General features: G+C 48.5%; 1 protein-coding gene across 1 annotated transcript in view; it reads right to left on the minus strand.

The window, feature by feature from the left end:
- Positions 1 to 18986, minus strand: part of CILP2 (cartilage intermediate layer protein 2) — an 89706-nt gene extending 70720 nt beyond the window's left edge. The window contains exon 1 of the mRNA XM_077475430.1: positions 18856 to 18986. Coding sequence (XP_077331556.1) covers positions 18856 to 18910 — 55 coding nt within the window. The 5' untranslated portion in view covers positions 18911 to 18986. The remainder of the gene's footprint in view (positions 1 to 18855) is intronic.
- Positions 18987 to 19769: the final 783 nt, after the last annotated feature.

Raw genomic sequence — 19769 nt, forward strand, 5'->3', positions numbered from 1 at the left:
TGGGCTGTTCTTTACCAGAGTGTATACGCCACATGTGTGACTCTGAAGTCACATAGGCTGCTCAGATGTGATAGGAAGGAAATGCTCAGCATAGAAACACACTAAAAACTGAGCATGTGCAGAGTTGCCACCACAACTAAAAAATCCCTAGCTGAATTGGGGACATGGACAGAAGGTGGGGATAGAGAGCAGCAGGATCAACCAGTTTTTTTGCAGAATACAGAAAACAAATCTCATAGTGACTGAGTGAGTATGAACAGCAACCATATGTATTCTATATTAAAGCGGAGTTACAACCTGATATTCTTTCCAAGACCTTGATTAATAATGAAAAACAGTTGGAGTGAAAAATGTTTTTTTTACTTACCAGAAGTGCCCTGTTTCTAGGTGGTGACTCCTAATCTGCCGCTTCCAGCTCTGCGGTGCTCCGCATCACTTCCTCCCTTGCCTGTGCTCCTGGGAAATGTGAGTCGTCATTTCCAGGAGTCAGTGGGCAGCACTGTGTGCAAAAATGACGTTATTTCCCGACAGGAAATTACGCAATTTAAGGCGGATTTATCTATCTATCTTGATAAGCATTTGGCGCTATGGCTGATGGAGCATCGCACATGTGCGAGATCAAGAGGTGCATGCTGGTTACCCAGCACGCACCTCTCGAACGGTTATCCAGGAAGAGGTTGCGATTGGGCTTCATATGCCCACATTCATCATGGCAATGGCCAGAAGAGGATCAGCTAAATCGTAAGTTTAAAAAATAAATATGATTACTATACACTAGCATATACACATATAGTTTATGTGTGCTATTTTTGCAGTGTGAGGGGATGTCTGGGGGAAAAAAAATACACCATATTCATAGTTTTTTATTATGTGAGTTTAGTGACACTTTAAAGATAGGGAGTTGAAGCCCCTGTCCTAAAACTCATTTTGTTCCTCCATGTTTTTATCCTTGGTTACCTGTTTATTTGGTTTATACTTAAAAAAAAAAAAACTCTGAATCTAAGTGACACAGATGGAGAGTTGATACTCCCACTCTAATTTCCCCATATACAGGTCACTATTTACATATATATATATATATATTTATATATATATATATATATATATATATATGTAGCAGCGGGCTCCTGAAGAGTACACGCTATGTGTTTTTCAAAATTTTACTTTACCCAAACTACAGTTTGGTTTGGGTCTATTTGCCTAAATTTGACTTCTGTGTCAGTTTGACTGGGCTGTGAGATGTTCAGCCTGGCCAGATATAGACATCACGTGGTTCGGGGGTTCCGGTCCAGTATGCTGTGCTGATTACATGGTCCTGGTCCTCCTGACCAGCCCCCAGGAAGGCTATGGCCTGGGGTGCGGATCCACCCGACTTTAATGCCTCGGGGCTGGCTACCCCAAGGCAAGGGAACTAAGGAAGGATTCCAAGGTGGATGGATGCTGTCTCCGGTTCGGGAGAGACCCATTGAACTTCGAGCATTCAAGGGGAGGACTTTTTAGAAGAATACCACGTGCGGGTTGGTTTTCTTAACAAGAGCCTGGAAGGGCTGAAGTAACTGAGAGAATCCGGCCTTGTGGATATCGCCAAGCAGGCTGAAAGATCCAGGTATCCTACAAGTGTTCTACAGCTTAGTTTCCCTACTAGGGATGAGCTTCGTGTTCGAGTCGAACATACGTTCGACTCGAACATCGGCTGTTCGCCCGTTCGGCGAATTCCGAACGTTATGGGCCGTTCGCGCCAAATTCGTGTGGCGCTCACGGCCCACAATGCACTGCGTCATCGCAGTGCATTGCTGGCTCATGATTGGCCAAGCATGCACTGTGACCCTGCATGCTTGGCCAATCACAGCGCCAGCAGCGAGGAGAGCCATGATTGGCCACAGGCAGGATGCTGCCTGTGGCCAATCCTCCAGCACAGCACAGCATACATCTGTATATACCCCTTTATCTCTGGTGTTCTATAAAAAAGGCATCTGCAGGAGTTAGTGGGTTTTTTGTGCCTCCAGCACAATATACACCTGTATCTACCCTTTATTGCTGTTCTCTAATAGAGGCATCTGCAGGGCTTAGTGGGTGTTGTGTGACTCAATTACAGTATACCCCTTTATCTCTGGTGTTCTATAATAAAGGCATCTGCAGGAGTTAGTGGGTGTTGTGTGACTCCAGCACAATATACACCTGTATCTACCGTTTATTGCTGTTCTCTAATAGAGCCATCTGCAGGGCTTAGTGGGTGTTGTGTGACTCCATTACACTGCTGTTTTACCCAACTCCCTTCAGGCCATTACCATGTCTGGAAGGCCAGCAAGGAGAGGCAGACAGGCGCGAGCCGATAAAAGAGGGCAAGCAGGCTCTGTGTCTAGAGACAATAGGGCTGGTCGTGGACGCGGTGCATTGTCATCAGCACGTGGCCATGGGACACGCTTGTCCTTCTTTTCGGCAGCTGGACATGTTGAACTGCAACATGCCAATGACTTGGTAGAGTGGATGACCAAGCCCTCTTCATCCTCCTCATCCTCTCTCACCCAGTCTCAGGGTACTAGCAAAGCAGCTGCCAACGCATCGTCTTCCCTCCTCTCAATGTCATCATCAGTGACTCCTTCCCTAGACCCACCACGTCCTCCTGAGGAGTCTCCTGAACTCTTTGAGCAAAGTGTTGGCTACATGCTCCAGGAGGATGCCCAGTGTTTTGTAGGCTCTGATGATGACACTCAGCTAGAGGAAGGCAGTAGCGTGAGCGCAGACAGAGGAGATGCTCAAGAAGGACAGCAATCTGGCAGTCATGTTCCACAAGCTGCAGCATACTGCCAGGTTTGCTACAGCGATGAAGAGGGAGGGGATGATGAGAGCACTATCTCCAGCCTGGTAGGAGAGAGGAGGAGGAGGCACATGTCCAACGAGGCAGGATGTCCTCCGGGGGCCAGCTTAGGGGCAGCACACCGACTGAATCACACCACAGAGCTCCGCCTGTGCAGGGCGCTGCCTCTGCGCGTTATTCTAAAAGTTCTTTGGTGTGGGCCTTTTTTGAGACGAGTGCATCAGATCGCACCACTGCTATTTGCAACATATGTCTCAAGCGTATCTCGCGTGGCCAAAACATCAGCCGCTTGGGCACCACATGCTTGACCAGACATATGTTGACCTGCCATGCAGCTCGTTGGCAAGCGTACCTCAAAGACCCACACCAAAGAAAAAAGTGGACCTCTCCTTGCTCCTCCTCAGCTGGCATCTCCAACCCCACTAGACCTTCAGTCCTCTCTGAAACCTGCTCTGAGAGGAATGAAGGTGTAGAATTAGGTGTGTCACAGCCAAGTGCTTCCGGGCACTCTGCTAGCAGTACACCCACGTCCGATTATAGCAGGCAAATGTCCCTGCCCCAGCTACTGGACCGGCGAAAGAAGTTCACTCCCAGCCATCCACATGCCCAGCGGTTGAATGCTAGCTTGGCTAAATTGCTAGCACTTCAACTGCTGCCATTTCAGTTGGTAGACTCGGCCCCCTTCCGTGAGTTTGTACAATGTGCGGTTCCTCAGTGGCAGGTCCCCAAACGCCACTTTTTCTCACGGAAGGCGATTCCGGCTCTCTACCGGCATGTGGAAGGCAATGTCCTTGCCTCGCTGGACAGGGCGGTCAGCGGTAAGGTGCATATTACCGCTGACTCATGGTCCAGCAGGCATGGACAGGGACGTTACCTGTCTTTCACGGCCCATTGGGTCACTCTTCTGGCAGCTGGGAAGGATGCAGGACAAGGTGCAGTAGTGTTGGAGGTTGTTCCGCCACCACGCCTCCAAAATGCTACTATTGGTTTTGACACACCTCTCTCCTCCACCCACTCCTCTTCTTCTTCCTCAATGGCCTCTTCCAGTGCTCTGTCCTCAGAACCAGCGGTGCTCCGTAGGCGTTCCAGGGGCTACGCAAGTATGCAGGCAAAACGATGCCATGCCGTGCTTGCGCTGGTTTGTTTGGGGGACAGGAGCCACACTGGGGCGGATGTTTTGTCAGCTCTGCAGGGGCAGGCCGAGAGGTGGTTGACGCCACGCCAGCTTAAGCCAGGAATGGTGGTTTGTGACAATGGCACCAACCTCCTCTCCGCCCTCCGACAGGGACAACTGACCCATGTGCCCTGTGTAGCTCACGTCCTTAACCTGGTGGTGCAGCGGTTCTTGGGCAGGTACCCCGGCTTACAGGATGTCCTGAAGCAGGCCAGGAAAGTCTGTGTGCATTTCCACTGATCATTTAATGCCTGTGCTCGGCTGGCTGAGCTCCAAAAGGAGTTGAACCTGCCCAAGAACCGCCTTATATGTGACATGCCCACCAGGTGGAACTCAACGTTGGCCATGCTGCAGTGGCTGCACACGCAGCAGAGGGCCATCAATGAGTACCTGTGCGACTACGGCACCAGGACAGGGTCAGGGGAGCTCGGTTTTTTCTCACCACGCCAGTGGGGCATGATCAGGGATGCATGCACTGTCCTGTCACCATTTGAGGAGGCCACAAGGATGGTGAGCAGTGACAGTGCATGCATCAGTGACACTGTACCTCTTGTCCACCTCTTGGAGCATACGCTGCATGGAATAATGGACAGGGCACTTGAGGCAGAACAGAGGCAGGAAGAGGAGGACTTCCTTGCCTCTCAAGGCCCCCTTTATCCAGACAGTGTTCCTGCTGTGCCACCCATCACACAGGAAGAGGATGAGGAGGAGGAAGAGGAGGAGGAGGATGATTGTGTCAGCATGGAGGTGGAGGCTGGCACTCAGCATCAGCAGTCTTGTAGGGATGATTTACAGTCCCAAGAAACACGTGGACTTGTACGTGGCTGGGAGGAGGTAGCTGCGGATCATGTTGCCCTTAGTGACCCAGAGGACTCCGGACCGAATGCCTCAGCTAACCTACGCTGCATGGCCTCCCTGATCCTGCAAAGCCTGCGGAAGGATCCTCGTATTCTTCGGATCAAGGAGAGGGACCATTACTGGCTGGCCACTCTCCTTGATCCACGGTACAAGGGTAAGGTTGCTGACCTTATCTTGCCATCGCAGAGGGAGCAGAGGATGAGACATCTCCGGCAGGCCTTGCAGAAAGGTCTGTGCAACACGTTCCCAGAGACTGGGAGGTTACAAACTCCTGGTCCTGGACAACGTGTTGCTGAGGCATCGGTCAGAAGGAGCGGTGGAGAAGGTGGCCGTCTGACTGATGCTTTCAGACAATTTTTTAGTCCGCAGCCCCAAGGTATGATCGGTTCCAGCAACCATCGCCAGCGTCTGATTTACATGTTGCAGGAATACCTAGGGGCAAGGTCAGACTTGGACACCTTTCCCACCGAAAATCCTCTGGCTTACTGGGTCTTGAGGATGGATCACTGGCCAGAGCTTGCACAGTATGCAATTGAGCTACTGGCCTGTCCTGCATCCAGCGTTCTTTCGGAACGCACCTTCAGTGCTGCTGGTGGCTTTGTTACCGATCACAGGGTGCGCCTGTCCACCGAATCAGTTGATCGAATGACCTTCATCAAGATGAATCAGTCTTGGATCACCCACAGCTACCAAGCACCTGAAGCTGATGTAACCGAATAATCTTTTTTGAAATATCACATCCCTTCAAGACTGCCTATGCTGATGCTGAGTGACTGTCCTGTTATGTTGATTGTCTATCCTCTTCCTCCTCCGCTGATATGTTGGAAGAACATTTCTGGTTCTGGGTGATGCCATCAGCCCAATTTTTCTGCCCCTGTTTAACAGGGGCGTTTAAGTACAATTTTTGATGCAATGCTTTGCAGCAGGGCTAATTCCTGCAATAAAACTAGAGTATATGTGAGAGGTTTCAGTGTGGTGGCACCAGCACCAGTGCCTAAGGCCCAATTTTTCTGCCCCTGTTTAACAGGGGCGTTTAAGTACAATTTTTGATGCAATGCTTTGCAGCAGGGCTAATTCCTGCAATAAAACTAGAGTATATGGGAGAGGTTGCAGTGTGGTGGCACCAGCACCAGTGCCTAAGGCCCAATTTTTCTGCCCCTGTTTAACAGGGGCGTTTAAGTACAATTTTTGATGCAATGCTTTGCAGCAGGGCTAATTCCTGCAATAAAACTAGAGTATATGGGAGAGGTTGCAGTGTGGTAGCACCAGTGCCTAAGGCCCAATTTTTCTGCCCTGTTTAACAGGGGCGTTTAAGTACAATTTTTGATGCAATGCTTTGCAGCAGGGCTAATTCCTGCAATAAAACTAGAGTATATGGGAGAGGTTGCAGTGTCGTGGCACCAGCACCAGTGCCTAAGGCCCAATTTTTCTGCCCCTGTTTAACAAGGACATGTAATTACAATTCTTGATATAATATTTCACAGGAGGGCCGGTTCCTGTGCCCACCCAGAGTAACTGTGAGGACTTATAGTGTTGTGGCACCAGCACCACAACCACCAAAGGTCAATTTTTCTGCCACTGTTCAACAATGGCATGTAATTACAATTCTTGATATAATCGTTCACAGCAGGGCGCTCCAGCGCCCAGCAAGAGTCACTTTGAGGGCTTAAAATGCTGTGGCAAAACCAACACCTTGTTCTGCCATTTCTGCAGAGCATATAGGGCAGGCCCCTACTTTCAAACATCCAACTTACAAACATCTCCTACTTGCAAACGGAAGGAGACAACAGCAAGTGAGATGAAAAAAGATGTACGACAAAACAAATTATACAGGGGTGATAACACTTCCCTATGTTTTCCAAAAAGCTTAAAAATCGTTTTTTTGACTGGAGCTACACTTTAAAAATGGACCAGTTGGAAATTACAAACAGATTCAACTTAACACAACAAACCTACACAGTCCCTGTCTTGTTTGCACCGCCTGTATACTGCTGTTCTGAGTATATAGGGCCTGGGGGCCACACGCAATTCCTTTTTTTAATATGGGTACAGGGTTCCCCTTGATATGCGTACAAGACCCAAAGGGGCTGGTAATGGGCAGGGAGGGCTACCCATGCCATTTTTCTCAATGATTTTCAACCATATTGCAGGAACCAGATATAACATTAAAACCGCAAGCAGTTTTCAATGATGTTATTTCTGTTTAATGTCATTTTGTGCAGGGACTGTTCTAAACACGGGAAACACGTGGCACTTCACAGGCATACTACAGACACCCCCCAGGCACCATATTTAAAGGAATATTTCACTTTTTTTTCACTTTAATCATCATTAAAATCAGTGCTCCCGCCAAAACGGCCATTTTTAAAAACATTTTAGGCATTGACCCATGTCCCCTGGGGCAGGAGCCAGGTCCCCAAACCCTTTTTAGGACAGTATCTTGCATATTAGCCGTTAAAATTAGCACTTTTAATTTAGAACGTTCGAGTCCCATAGACTTCAATGGGGTTCTAAAGTTCGTTCGAATTTGGGGTCCGTTCTAAAGTTCTGGTGCGAACCGAACCGGGGGGTGTTCGGCTCATCCCTATTCCCTACGTGTTCTGCAACAACATCGGTGATAAAGACTTTGTTCCTGAGTAAACACCTGGTTGGCTGCTACGCCTTGTGAGAGAGGGACTGTCCAATCTGAGTGTTAATCCAGCTGCAAATGGCTATTCTCTGGATGCAGTCAAAGTAAGCAAGTTCTTTAACGTTTTTGGACTTTGACTTTGAGAGTACCTGAACTTTCCTTTCCAACCCTCTGATCCAAAGTTGAAAGACTGTATAATGGTTTGAGTTTTTGCAAATAAAATCCATTCAAGTGGATCTATTGTCAGTCTCTACTGGGTCATCTACCACGGGACATCCCCTAGATGTGAAACAAGGAGAACGAAAGGTAACTGTAAGCCCAAAAATAACCAGCAGCTCCTTTGGGGGGTTAGTGTCATATATATATATATATATATATATATATATATATATATATATATATATATATATATTTGTAGCTGTTCTAGCTCTATATTCAACAATGCAAACATCTAAATGGATAATATATGACACAGATGTCCATGTGGAAAGCCATTGTGCATCTTGTACTATGAGATCTGTCCCTCATATGCACGTTAATTGCTAATAAATAAATCAAGGATAAAGAAATGACCAAATCTAGTAGAGATGTATATCTCTTGGTTAATTGAACACTTGTATACTGTCTTTGAATGTGGCTACAGATCTACCTGCTTTATTAGGAACACCTTCTTCCATTTTCCAAGTGATGTCTAGACAGATGTAATCATATTCGTAAGAACTCCATTTCCATTTTTTGCTTTTTCAGCTTGTAAAAGCATTTGGATTACACCATAGTCGTTTATGTAAGCCGCCTTATAAAAACCCTTATGATTTTATTACAGACATTATATTTTCTCTGTATGTTTACCCATAAAGAATCCTCTCTCTTAATGAATAGAATGACCATAATGGAAGCATTAGCTAGAGTGAATAACTAATGTAAATAACACCCTTGAGAAACATAATGCCGCGTACACACGAGCGGACTGTATGGCCGCGTATACACGGGCGGACTGTATGGCGTACTTAGTTCGTCATACAATCCGACGGACAGTCCGTCGTACTTTCGACTGAACGGACTTGACCACACACGGATGCACAAACAGTCCGTCGAAAGCTTGCGCGATGACGTGTACAGCACGTACGACGGGACTAGAAATAGGAAGTCCAAGACACAGCAAAGCAACCTTCAGCCGTGTAAATCCTTTCTGGGCATGCGCCATTCTTAGTCCGTCGAACTAGCATACTGACGAGTGGATTGTCCGCTGAAACCAAAGTACGACGGACAGAATTTCGAAAAATCCGAAATTCTTAGTACGCCGGACTGCACGCTGAAAAAGTCCGCTGAAGCCCACACACGAGCGGATTGTCCGCTGAAATGTGTTTCGACGGACTAAGTACGCCATACAGTCCGCTCGTGTGTACGCGGCATAACACTATAGGAAGACCATAGCAAACTGTTTGGTGCGCATGTTTTAATGTTTTTATGTTATTTTTTATTATTGCACCGGGAGTACATGGACCTATACAATAGAATTTCATGTAAGCTTTATTAATGTTATAAGTTATACAAAATCCTGTTCTTGAGTTTTAATTGGATCTAGTCTTTATGCATCTTTGTTGTGAAAGAAAATTGAAAAATATTCAATAGAAAGATCATTTAAAAAAAAAAAATCAACACCCTTAGGCACGGGTCTTCAAACTATGGCCCTCCAGTTGTTCAGGAACTACAATTCCCATCATGCCTAGTCATGTCTGTGAATGTCAGAGTTTTACAATGCATCATGGGATGTGTAATTTCACAACAGCTGGAGGGCCGTAGTTTGAGGATCCCTGCCCTTAGGCCTCTTGCACACAGGTCAGTTGAGCCCATTCAGTATAGCTGTATTTACGCCACCCAGGCACACCAGGTGTAGGACAGGAAGTACAAGGAAATTCTTCACATTGGGGGACACTGTGTTAAAGTGTTACTAAATGTTATTTATTAAAAAAACAAACATGTTATGCTCACCTGCTCTGTGCAATGGTATTGCACAGAGTGGCCCCAATCCTCCTCTTCTGGGCCCCCTGTTGGCAATCTTGGCTCCTTCTCCTCTTCTTGTGTCCCCATAGCAAGCCATTTGCTAAGGGGGCTCATGGTGCCTGCTTGCTTCCAAGCTGTGTGTCTATGCCCCCACTTCCTCCTCACTGTATTTGATTGAGAGCAGTGGGAGCAAATGGTTTGAGTCCCTGTGTGAAGAGGAATGTCCCTTGTTTCGCTGGCTGAGGTTTTAATTAAAATCTTCCATCCTCTGCTCTCCCTACCTTCTGGGGGAACTGAGAATCCTGAGGATGGGGGGACTGTGAAGCCTGAGGATGGGGGAGACTGATGATGGGGGACTGAGAAGCCTGAGGATGGGGGGAGACTGTGAAGCCGGATGATGGGGTGGGTGTTAAGCTGGAGGATGGGGGGAAATGAGAGGACTGAGGATGGGGGGAACGAGAAGACTGAGGAAGACTGAGGATGTGGGGGCTGTGAAGCCTGAGGAAGGGGGTGCTGTGAAGCCTGGGGATGGGGGGGCTGTGAAGCCTTAGGATGGGGAGAGAGAATGAGAGGACTGAGGATGGGGGAAGTAGAAGCCTGAGGATGGGGGGGCTGTGAACCTTGAGGATAGGGGGTTGTGAAGCCTGAGGCTGATGGCCACTGTGAAGCCTGAGGATGGGGGCTGTGAAGCCTAAGTATAGGGGGACTGTGAAGCCTGAACATGGAAGGACTGTGTGATGGGGGGGGACTGTGAGGACTGAAGATTGGGGGGAATGAGAAGCCTGCGTATAAGGGGAACTGTGACGCTCAAGGATGGGGGGCTATGAAGCCTAAGGATGGGGGGGACCATGAAGCCTGAGGATGGGGGGCTGTGAAGCCTGAGGATGGGGGGGCTGTGAAGCCCGAGGATGGGGAATGTGAGGCCTAAGGATGGGGGGGGCGACTGTAAGGATGAAGGAGGATGAGAAGTCTAAGGATGGGGGGGTGACTATGAGATATGGGGATAGGGGGGACTGTGAAGACATTTTCACTCCTGCACTATATATACTATATTATACATGACATACTTCAAGTTCTCACCAAAATGTTCATTCATTCAACAGTTGCTGGTAGTTAAGCAGTCCAGTTCCATTCTAGTGAAGTTCTTCTATAAGATAGGCTCAGATAACATGTTAGCTTCCTGACTATTTTCAGTGTACACAAAATCATACGTAAGGGAGGGCTATTATTTATAAAAAAATTAAAAGCATATTTTATAGGTATAGGCAAGAAGGCTTTTGTTTTAGTTATTTGTACCAAAAAACTAAAAATAGAATTAACCCAATATGGGCAGTGTCACTCTGGTCAAATATGCTATATGCCTATCAAAAAAACATGGTTTGTTCCTGTCTAGACTGGCAGGAAGCAGACGACAAATGAGTGTCACAGCATACAATGTGAAGATAAATGGTAGAAAAATGTATTTATAATTTACAAAATACACATACTATTCATGGGCGTCCGCAGAACTTTTTCCAAGGGGGGGCATCATTTCAAGGCCACTCATGCTCCGCCCCTTTTCGACAATCTCATGAAAATCTTTCCATTGGTAATTCATATGTGTTATATAACAGATAATTCATCTTCACTTTGTATTGGAAGTTACTCTGGCAGCTGTGTTCCATGCCCATATAGCCTAGAGAATGTACATCTTTTTACATTGCAATACATCTGTTGTGGCCATATTTTGATCTCATACTGTCACTGTATAGGCTGTTTTCATCAAGATAAAAATATGGCAACAACAGATGTATTGCAGTGTAAAAAGATGTACATTCTCTAGGCTATATGGGCATGGTACGCAGCCACCTGAGTAACCTTGCGGACGCCCATGCTTTCAAAAACCAGCCCTGGAAAAAATGTGATACCAGCCTCACAGCATTATTATACCAGCCCAACAGCATAACGTCATTATTTTCTTGTTCATGAAAGGGAAAACCATACATTTTAAAGCATATTTGATGAAGAGAGTATTAGCTATAGATATGAAATCACATAGGGCTTTATATATATATATATATATATATATATATATATATATATATATATATATATTCAAATTCCAGTTAATAGTGGTAAGTGATCAATCATCAAGGGGGACCCCAGAAACTCAGAACGTGGGGGGGGGGGCACCTTCTGCAGAAAGAATACTCTAAGGTAAGGGGGTGGGTCACTATTATAAGGAGGAAACCCTTTATATCAGTGCCCCTTACATTATCGTATTCACTCCCCCCTTACATCAGTGACCCCGACTGGCCTGGCGGTGCTTTCACTGACCTCCTCTTAGGTGCACTGTGCAGGGCTCAGTCTGTCGGCTCCAGCTTGCAGGCTTTATCCTATAGTCTCCTGTCCACAGTCCACACAAGTCTGACTTCTCCCATGACCCCCATCCCGGCGGTGCTCCCACTCTTGACTCCTCTCCAGACTCCCTCAGAGACTGCAGACATGCTACAGGAGATGGACAGAGAATGCAGACTTGATGCAAGAGCTCAATGCAGCCTCATTGTGCCCACCAATGCAGCCTCACTGTGCCCACCAATGCAGCCTCACGGTGCCCACCAAATGCAGTCTCACTGTGTCCATCAAATGCAGCCTCAATGTGTCCATCAAATGCAGCCTCACTGTGCCCATCAAATGCAGCCTCACTGTGCCCATCAAATGCAACCTCACTGTGCCGTGAATGCAGTCTCACTGTGCCCATCATTGCAGCCCCTCCTGTGCCTCATGTCCCAGTCTGCAGTCCCTGTCTGTGGGAAGGCGTGTTGTTGATGCTCGGTACAGTACCTTGCATGCCAGCAGGATATCCATGATGGCCAGCAGCAGGCAGGGTCTGTTCTCGTTTTGGATGGGGATGGTGCTCCTTCCAGAGGATCTGTCTGCTGTGAGATGGAGTGGTCCCTGGCCACCTGCACCTTCAGCTGTCCTCATTTTCCGGCCCCAGTCAGCCTGCCCTCTGGTCCTGGGGAAGTGGAGAGCACTGAGTGGGAGTTGGAGAGAAGGGGGAGCAAACAGTACTGGCGGGGTTGAAGAACACATGGGTGGGGGCAAAGAGCAAGGGGGAGTGGAGATCACAGGGGTGGGGAGCGGAGAGCGCTGGGGGGGAACTTGAGAGTACTGGGGGGGCCAACAAGAACAGGGATAGAGAGCATGGTAGGCTGAGAGCACTGGGGGGCTAAGAGTGTGGGGTGGTGGAGAGCACTGGGGGGGGCTAAGAGTGTGGGGTGGTGAAGAGCACTGGGGGGGCAGAAAACAGGGGGGAGTGGAGAGCAATGGGGGGGGGGGAGCTTGAGAGCACCAGTGGGGGCCAGAAAGAACAGGGATGGAAAGCACGGGGGACTGGAGAGCACTATGGGGGGTTGGAGAGCACATGGGTGGGGGCAAAATGCAGGGGAGTGGAGAGTACAGGGATGGGGAGTGGAGAGTGCTGGGGGGGAGCCAAAAAGAACAGGGGTGGAGAGCACGGAGGGTAGAGAGCACTGGGGGGGGCTTGAGAGCACCAAGGGGACAGAAAGAACAGGGGTGGGGAGAATGGGGGGCTGGAGAGCACTGGGGTGGGGGCTGGAGAGTAATGGGGAGAGCTGAAGAGCACTGGGGGGAGAAAGAACAGGGGGGAGAGCACTGGGGGGAGTGGAGAGCACTGAGGGGAGAGCACTGGGGGGGAAAGAACAGGGGGAGAGAGGAGAGCGCTGGGGGGGAGGAGAGCACTGGGGGAGAGCACTGGGGGAAGTGGAGGACACTGGGGGGGAGATCACTGGAGGGAGTGGGGAGCACTGGGGAGGAGAACGGGGGGAGATCACTGTGGGGGGGAGAACAGGGGGGGAGCACTGGGCGGAGTGGAGAGCACTGGGGGGAACGGGGGGGAGAACAGGGGGGAGAGCACTGGGATGGTGGCTAGAGAAGGATGGGGAGAGCTGGAGAGCAGCAAGAACAGGGGAGGAGAAAACTGGGGGGGGGGGCAGGAGAGTGTGGTGGTGGAGGAGAGCACTGTGGGGGGGGCAGGAGAGTGTGGTGGAGGAGAGCACTGGAGGGGGTGGCAGGAGAGTGTGGTGGTGGAGGAGACCACTGGGGGGGGCAGGAGAGTGTGGCGGTGGAGAAGAGCACTGGGGGGGCAGGAGACAGGAGAGTGTGGCGGTGGAGGAGAGCACTGGGGGGGGCAGGAGAGTGCGGTGGTGGAGGAGAGCACTGTGGGGGGGGGCAGGAGAGCACTGGAGGGGGTGACAGGAGAGTGTGGAGGTGGAGGAGACCACGGGGGGGCAGGAGAGTGTGGCGGTGGAGGAGAGCCCGGGGGGCAGGAGAGTGTGGTGGTGGAGGAAAGCACTGGGGGGACAGGAGAGTGCGGTGGTGGAGGAGAGCACTGGGGGGGCAGGAGAGTGTGGTGGTGGAGGAGAGCACTGGGGGGGGCAGGAGAGTGTGGTGGTGGAGGAGAGCACTGGGGGGGAGGGGGCAGGAGAGCACTGGAGGGGGTGACAGGAGAGTGTGGAGGTGGAGGAGACCACGGGGGGGCAGGAGAGTGTGGCGGTGGAGGAGAGCCCGGGGGGCAGGAGAGTGTGGTGGTGGAGGAAAGCACTGGGGGGACAGGAGAGTGCGGTGGTGGAGGAGAGCACTGGGGGGGCAGGAGAGTGTGGTGGTGGAGGAGAGCACTGGGGGGGGCAGGAGAGTGTGGTGGTGGAGGAGAGCACTGTGGGGGAGGGGGCAGGAGAGTGTGGTGGTGGAGGAGAGCACTGGAGGGGGGCAGGAGAGTGCGGTGGTGGAGGAGAGCACTGGGGGGGGGGCAGGAGAGTGCAGGGGTGGAGGAGAGCACTGGGGGGGGGCAGGAGAGTGCAAGGGTGGAGGAGAGCACTGGGGGGGGGCAGGAGAGTGCGGTGGTGGAGGAGAGCACTGGTGGGGGGAGAGTGCGGTAGTGGAGGAGAGCACTGGGGGGGGGGCGGGGAGAGTGCGGTGGTGGAGGAGAGCACTGGGAGGGCAGGAGAGTGTGGTGGTGGAGGAGAGCACTGTGGGGGAGGGGGCAGGAGAGTGTGGTGGTGGAGGAGAGCACTGGAGGGGGTGGCAGGAGAGTATGGTGGAGGAGGGGAGCACTGGAGAGGGGGCAGGAGAGTGTGGTGGTGGAGGAGAGCACTGGAGGGGGGGCAGGAGAGTGTGGTGGTGGAGGAGACCACGGGGGGGGCAGGAGAGTGCGGTGGTGGAGGAGACCACTGGGGGGGGGGGGCAGGAGAGTGCGGTGGTGGAGGAGAGCACTGGGTGGGCAGGAGAGTGTGGTGGTGGAGGGGAGCACTGGAGGGGGGGCAGGAGAGTGTGGTGGTGGAGGAGACGACTGGGGGGGCAGGAGTGTTCGGTGGTGGAGGAGACCACGGGGGGGACAGGAGAGTGTGGTGGTGGAGGAGAGCGCAGGGGGGGGGCAGGAGAGTGTGGTGGCGGAAGAGAGCACTGGGGGGGGCGGGAGAGTGTGGTGGTGGAGGAGAGCACTGCAGCCCCCCCCCCCTCGATCCTCCTATCCAGGCACTGTGGCACGGATGGGCATCTACTCCTCCGGATCACAGCGCTGGATGGCTATGTTCAGCGGCCGCTCTGTAACACAGTCCCCCCCCCCCCCCAGACCGGCTCATGTGATAGGCAGAACGTGATTCTCTCTACTATCACACGAGCTGGTCTGGGGGGGCGGGACTGTGTTACAGACGGCCGCCGAACACAAAGCCAGAGCTGTGAACCAGAAGAGAGAGCGGAGGATGCAGCATGGCAGCGGCGGCGGCAACACCTTGGGGATTCCAGGGAGGGGCACTTGACCCCCCTTGCCCCCTGCTGCGGACGCCCATGATACTATTCCAATCATGGATGGTAAAATTATTAACACCTACAACTAAATAACCTCCAGAGATACCGGTGTTGTATTGTCTTTAAATATAACGTCATAAAAGACAACATCACATAAAACACTATACATACAACATAAAACAGAGTGTCCGATGCCGAAAATCTTTGTGCGGGTGTCCCCGCCGTGTCAAAATGACACACTAGTGTGAAGGCATAAATATCCTAATTAGGCAGGGGCATCCGCACAGAGGTCCCCGGAAGACTAGAGCCTGTTGAGTATAGAAAGAGATAGGGGGGAAGGAAGAGAAGGGGGAGGAATATGCCGGCTGTGATAACCACTGATCTAATATACACTTTTGCTAGTTTTATTGCCATAAATACTGACAACTATATTAATGATGACCATAATGTATACATTGATAGTAGTTTGCAGCGGGCATATGGCGGTAGTATGTGAGGGTATGAGAGTCCAATGTTGTGGTCACATGTATGTAGATACTCCAATATGATAGTATCACTACCCGGATACTAGTTCCAAGTTTACTGGATCATTATAGTATTAAACCGGATGTTGGGCCTGTATAATATAATATAACATGCCATTATAGGCAATATGTGTAGTAAAAGATTGGTATACGATACCCACTCCACTATACTTGTTATATCAAGCGGGTATTCCTGGGAAGGTAGTGTGTCCATTAAAGAGGGAGTAAACCCTGATGGGTTTACTTCCTCTTTGATTCCCTGCAAACGTAAAGCATAATGGACTACTATGCATCGCATAATAGTCCATTATGTGTCACTTACCTGACACAGGAGCCAGCGAAGTCACCGCTGTCCCCTGTAGTTCGGAGCCTCGATCTTCTTGGTGGGTCTCGCTGCTCGCGGCATATCGCCGTTAACTGCGGTGCTCTCAGTGCATGCACCGTAGACAGCGGTGTCTGTCTTTCGGCAAATATCTCATAAACCGTGTAGGTTTAGGAGATATTTCTTGGACCTACAGGTAAGCCTTAATCTAGGCTTACCTGTAGGTCAAAGTGGTTTGTAAGGGTTTACAACCACTTTAACGTGGTCTCATACTTAGAGTGCCATAGGCAGTATAAATCTGTTTGGCGCTCACAAGCGCAAGATATATCCGCCTTGTTGTTTTAGTTAACGCACTGCTTTATGCCCCTCCCACTGTTAACACAATTTAGCTATGCTCACCATCTGCTGCATTCGCATTACTACTCCACAGGTTTTTTACAACCCTAGCAACACCCCAGTCACAATGAAAACGATGCCCACTCTTTGACACGGTTCACAAAGCATGACATTTTTTTTTTTTTTTTTGGGCAATGGGACCCAACTTATGATCTTACACACATGCCCACTGATTTCATAAAACACCCCTGTCTTGTGTGCTCAGCCTGTGCATTCGTATCAGTTACACTGCTCCAAGCTATCTATGTGGACTACAAAACACCTCCCCTATGTTATAGTGAAGAGACAGAGGAGTTCTGCACTCCTGTCCAAGACAAAGCTGCCCCTCCATAGATACGGCACAGTGAGTGCTCTATCACCCTAGTACAGGAAGTTTATTTCTGTCAGGGTCACCAGGTAAAAAAAAAATGAAAAGAAAACCAATTCAGCCACCATATATAGAGACTTGTAAGCTGTAATATTTTAAATTTTTTCCAGGATTTAGAGAGGACTTTAATCCCCTCTAACAGCCTATTTAGTATTACTCTAAGCCCAGCAGCAAATTCCACATTAAAGCATAATTAAATTCCACAACAAAAATGTTTAAAAAAAGAGACTCTGTAGGTTTTTATGCTATAATGTGCTAGTGTACACCACATACTAGCATATTATGACAAGCATACCTGTCAAAGGATGCCCTCCAGTGCTGCACTGTCAGTGCTCAGATGCTTTCATCTTCCCTCGGTCTTCCTTTGGGTTTGCTCTGTTTGGCCGATTGAATGACCGGGCTGCGATGACGGCAGTCCTGAACATGCGCACAGGAGGCACTTCATCATGGCTAAGAGTAGGTGCTGTAAATGTACTCTGAGCTGGGCATGGGGGGCTCAGTGCACATTACCGCTAATAGGCAGGTGGAAGCATTTATGAGAGAAGAGACCATTAGCCCTCGTTCACACTAAACAAAGCTTTTAAATTGTGCATCAGAACTCTCACAATTTCAAACACGCATTTCAGTCTGACTTCAAGGGCAACTTGAAAGACATCTGTGCGGGTTCTTGCACAGATGTCTATTGAAATTGTCCTCAAAGTCACAAAAGTAGTGCAGGAACTACTTTTGGAAATCGGTGCAGTCTCAGGGTCCTTTCACACGGGGCAGATCAGTGCTGATCCGCCCCGTGGATATCCGCTTGCTCAGCGGGGATCGCCGGAGCGATCTCCGGTAAGCAGGAAGATGACAGGTCTGTCTCTGCACACTGGGCAGGGGCGGACCCGTCACAGCGTCGCTCTCCCCTATGGGAGATCGGGTGACGACGGACCGCAGTGTCCGTCGTCACCCGATCCGATGACGGATGGAAAAATAGCTTTTTCCTCCGTCACACTTTTTCGGATCGGAGAGGGTCGGATGTCAGCGGACATGTCACCGCTGACATCCGACGTTCCATAGACCTCTATGGAGCATCCGTTCAGGTGCACCTGAAAAACTGACAGGCGGACCTGAACGGATCGTCCATGTGAAAGGGGCCTTAAAGTCAGCGTCGCACCAACTGGGACGTTCCTATTGCCGACAATAGGCTCCGATTTGACCTGTGATTTGACCTGGCAAATCACATGTCACATCGCACTAATGTGAATGGGGGCTTAGGGTCGTAAAAACCCTGCCTGTTAGTATTTTCTTTTTCGTTTTTGAGTTTAATATCCCTTTAAGTAGCTACCTGTTCTTCCTAAAATTTCAACAGGAAAATGGGAAGTTAGTCAGATCTTTAAAAACCTAAACTGTTTACTCCACCCCCATATTTAGGCCGTTTACCTGACACATAAAAAAAAAAGTTAAATCATGTATTGTTTTCCTATACTTATATACAGTACCATATAGAAATTTAATGGTAGCAGTGGTACTTAGGTTTGTAGTTGTACAGCCATTGCTACATATAACCTTATTTTATTATCATAATCATTGCTGTTATTAAAACATGTATTTGCCATTTTTACACATAATATGCATTCAAAATTCATACATTCATATCACACATAATAGCTTTTTACGTCAAAATAATACCCAAGTAATTACTAACCTGACAATGCAAAATATTTCTAAATACTGTAAATTTGGAAATGATGTAAAAAAAAAAACTACAGTGACAATAAGAAAACCTAAAATGTTAGTGTAATATACACAGTATAAACAGTACCGACATTGATGATCACTAATTAATAATGAAAAAAAAGCAGATGTGTTTTTTAAAAATAATTCTTTAAACATAATTTGCATTATATTAAAAACAGGCAAAAAATAAAAATAAATAAATTATATATATATATATATATATAAGTTAATTCACTTACCCAATGCAGAAGTAAAAAGGACATACAGCAGCAGTGCAGAATGGCAAGCTAGCATGTCTGCCCAGTATCGGGTGGATGGATTTGGCTCTTGCTCTGTCTGGTAATGATTGGCAGTAAGCTTCACAGGGTAGCTGAATATAAAGCATTATCCAGCCCCAAGCTGAGGGGTCTCCAAGCAGGGGTGAAATAGGAGAACAGCAAAGGTATTAGCAGAACTGGAGGCAACTCAAAATGCAAAAAAAAAAAAAAAACACTTTTATGTGTCTGTGTCACACTCTTTACATTCACATTTCTTCTTTTAATTATTCTCTTTGTGTTTTCTTTCAGGAACAAATGTCTTTTTTAATTATTTTTTATATACTCTTTTTATCTGAGTAATTTGTTTTTTTACAAGGTCGCTACTTTTGTCAAACACCCAAGAAAAATACTGCCTCCTCTCTTGCATACTTTTATCCACTGTCACTTAGAACTTAGGCCATATACTTTTGTACAATTCCACCCATGAATACAGCTACTAGTTTCATTCCAATTGAAAAAAACACATCTAAAAACACGATTTTAATGCAATTGACTCTAAGAACTAAGCAATATTAACTTTTAAAGTGGAACACTCAGTAAGTTTACAAGTGTGCATTCCAAAATGCCTGACATCTACAGGATGAGATGATGTTGTCAGTGTGCTACAGGCAGGGGGAGGCATTTCCTCAGTCTTCTCTCCCCAAAAAATGACAACATTGTAACACTGTAGCCAGGCACAAGGTGAGCGGCTGCAGCAAAGTCAGACTTTTGTCGGCACAGACAAAAACTGCTTGAATAGCAAAATGACAATATTTTTCCATTTTGGAGACAGCCTCACAGTATAAAAAAAAAGTTGAAATAATGTACTTTGTTTAGTTACAGAGATTCATTTATAC

The sequence above is a fragment of the Lithobates pipiens genome, unplaced genomic scaffold (genome assembly GCF_037356315.1).
Source record: "Lithobates pipiens isolate NorthernLeopardFrog02 unplaced genomic scaffold, aLitPip1_a1.2 Scaffold_13, whole genome shotgun sequence".
Classification (NCBI taxonomy): Eukaryota; Metazoa; Chordata; class Amphibia; order Anura; family Ranidae; genus Lithobates; species Lithobates pipiens.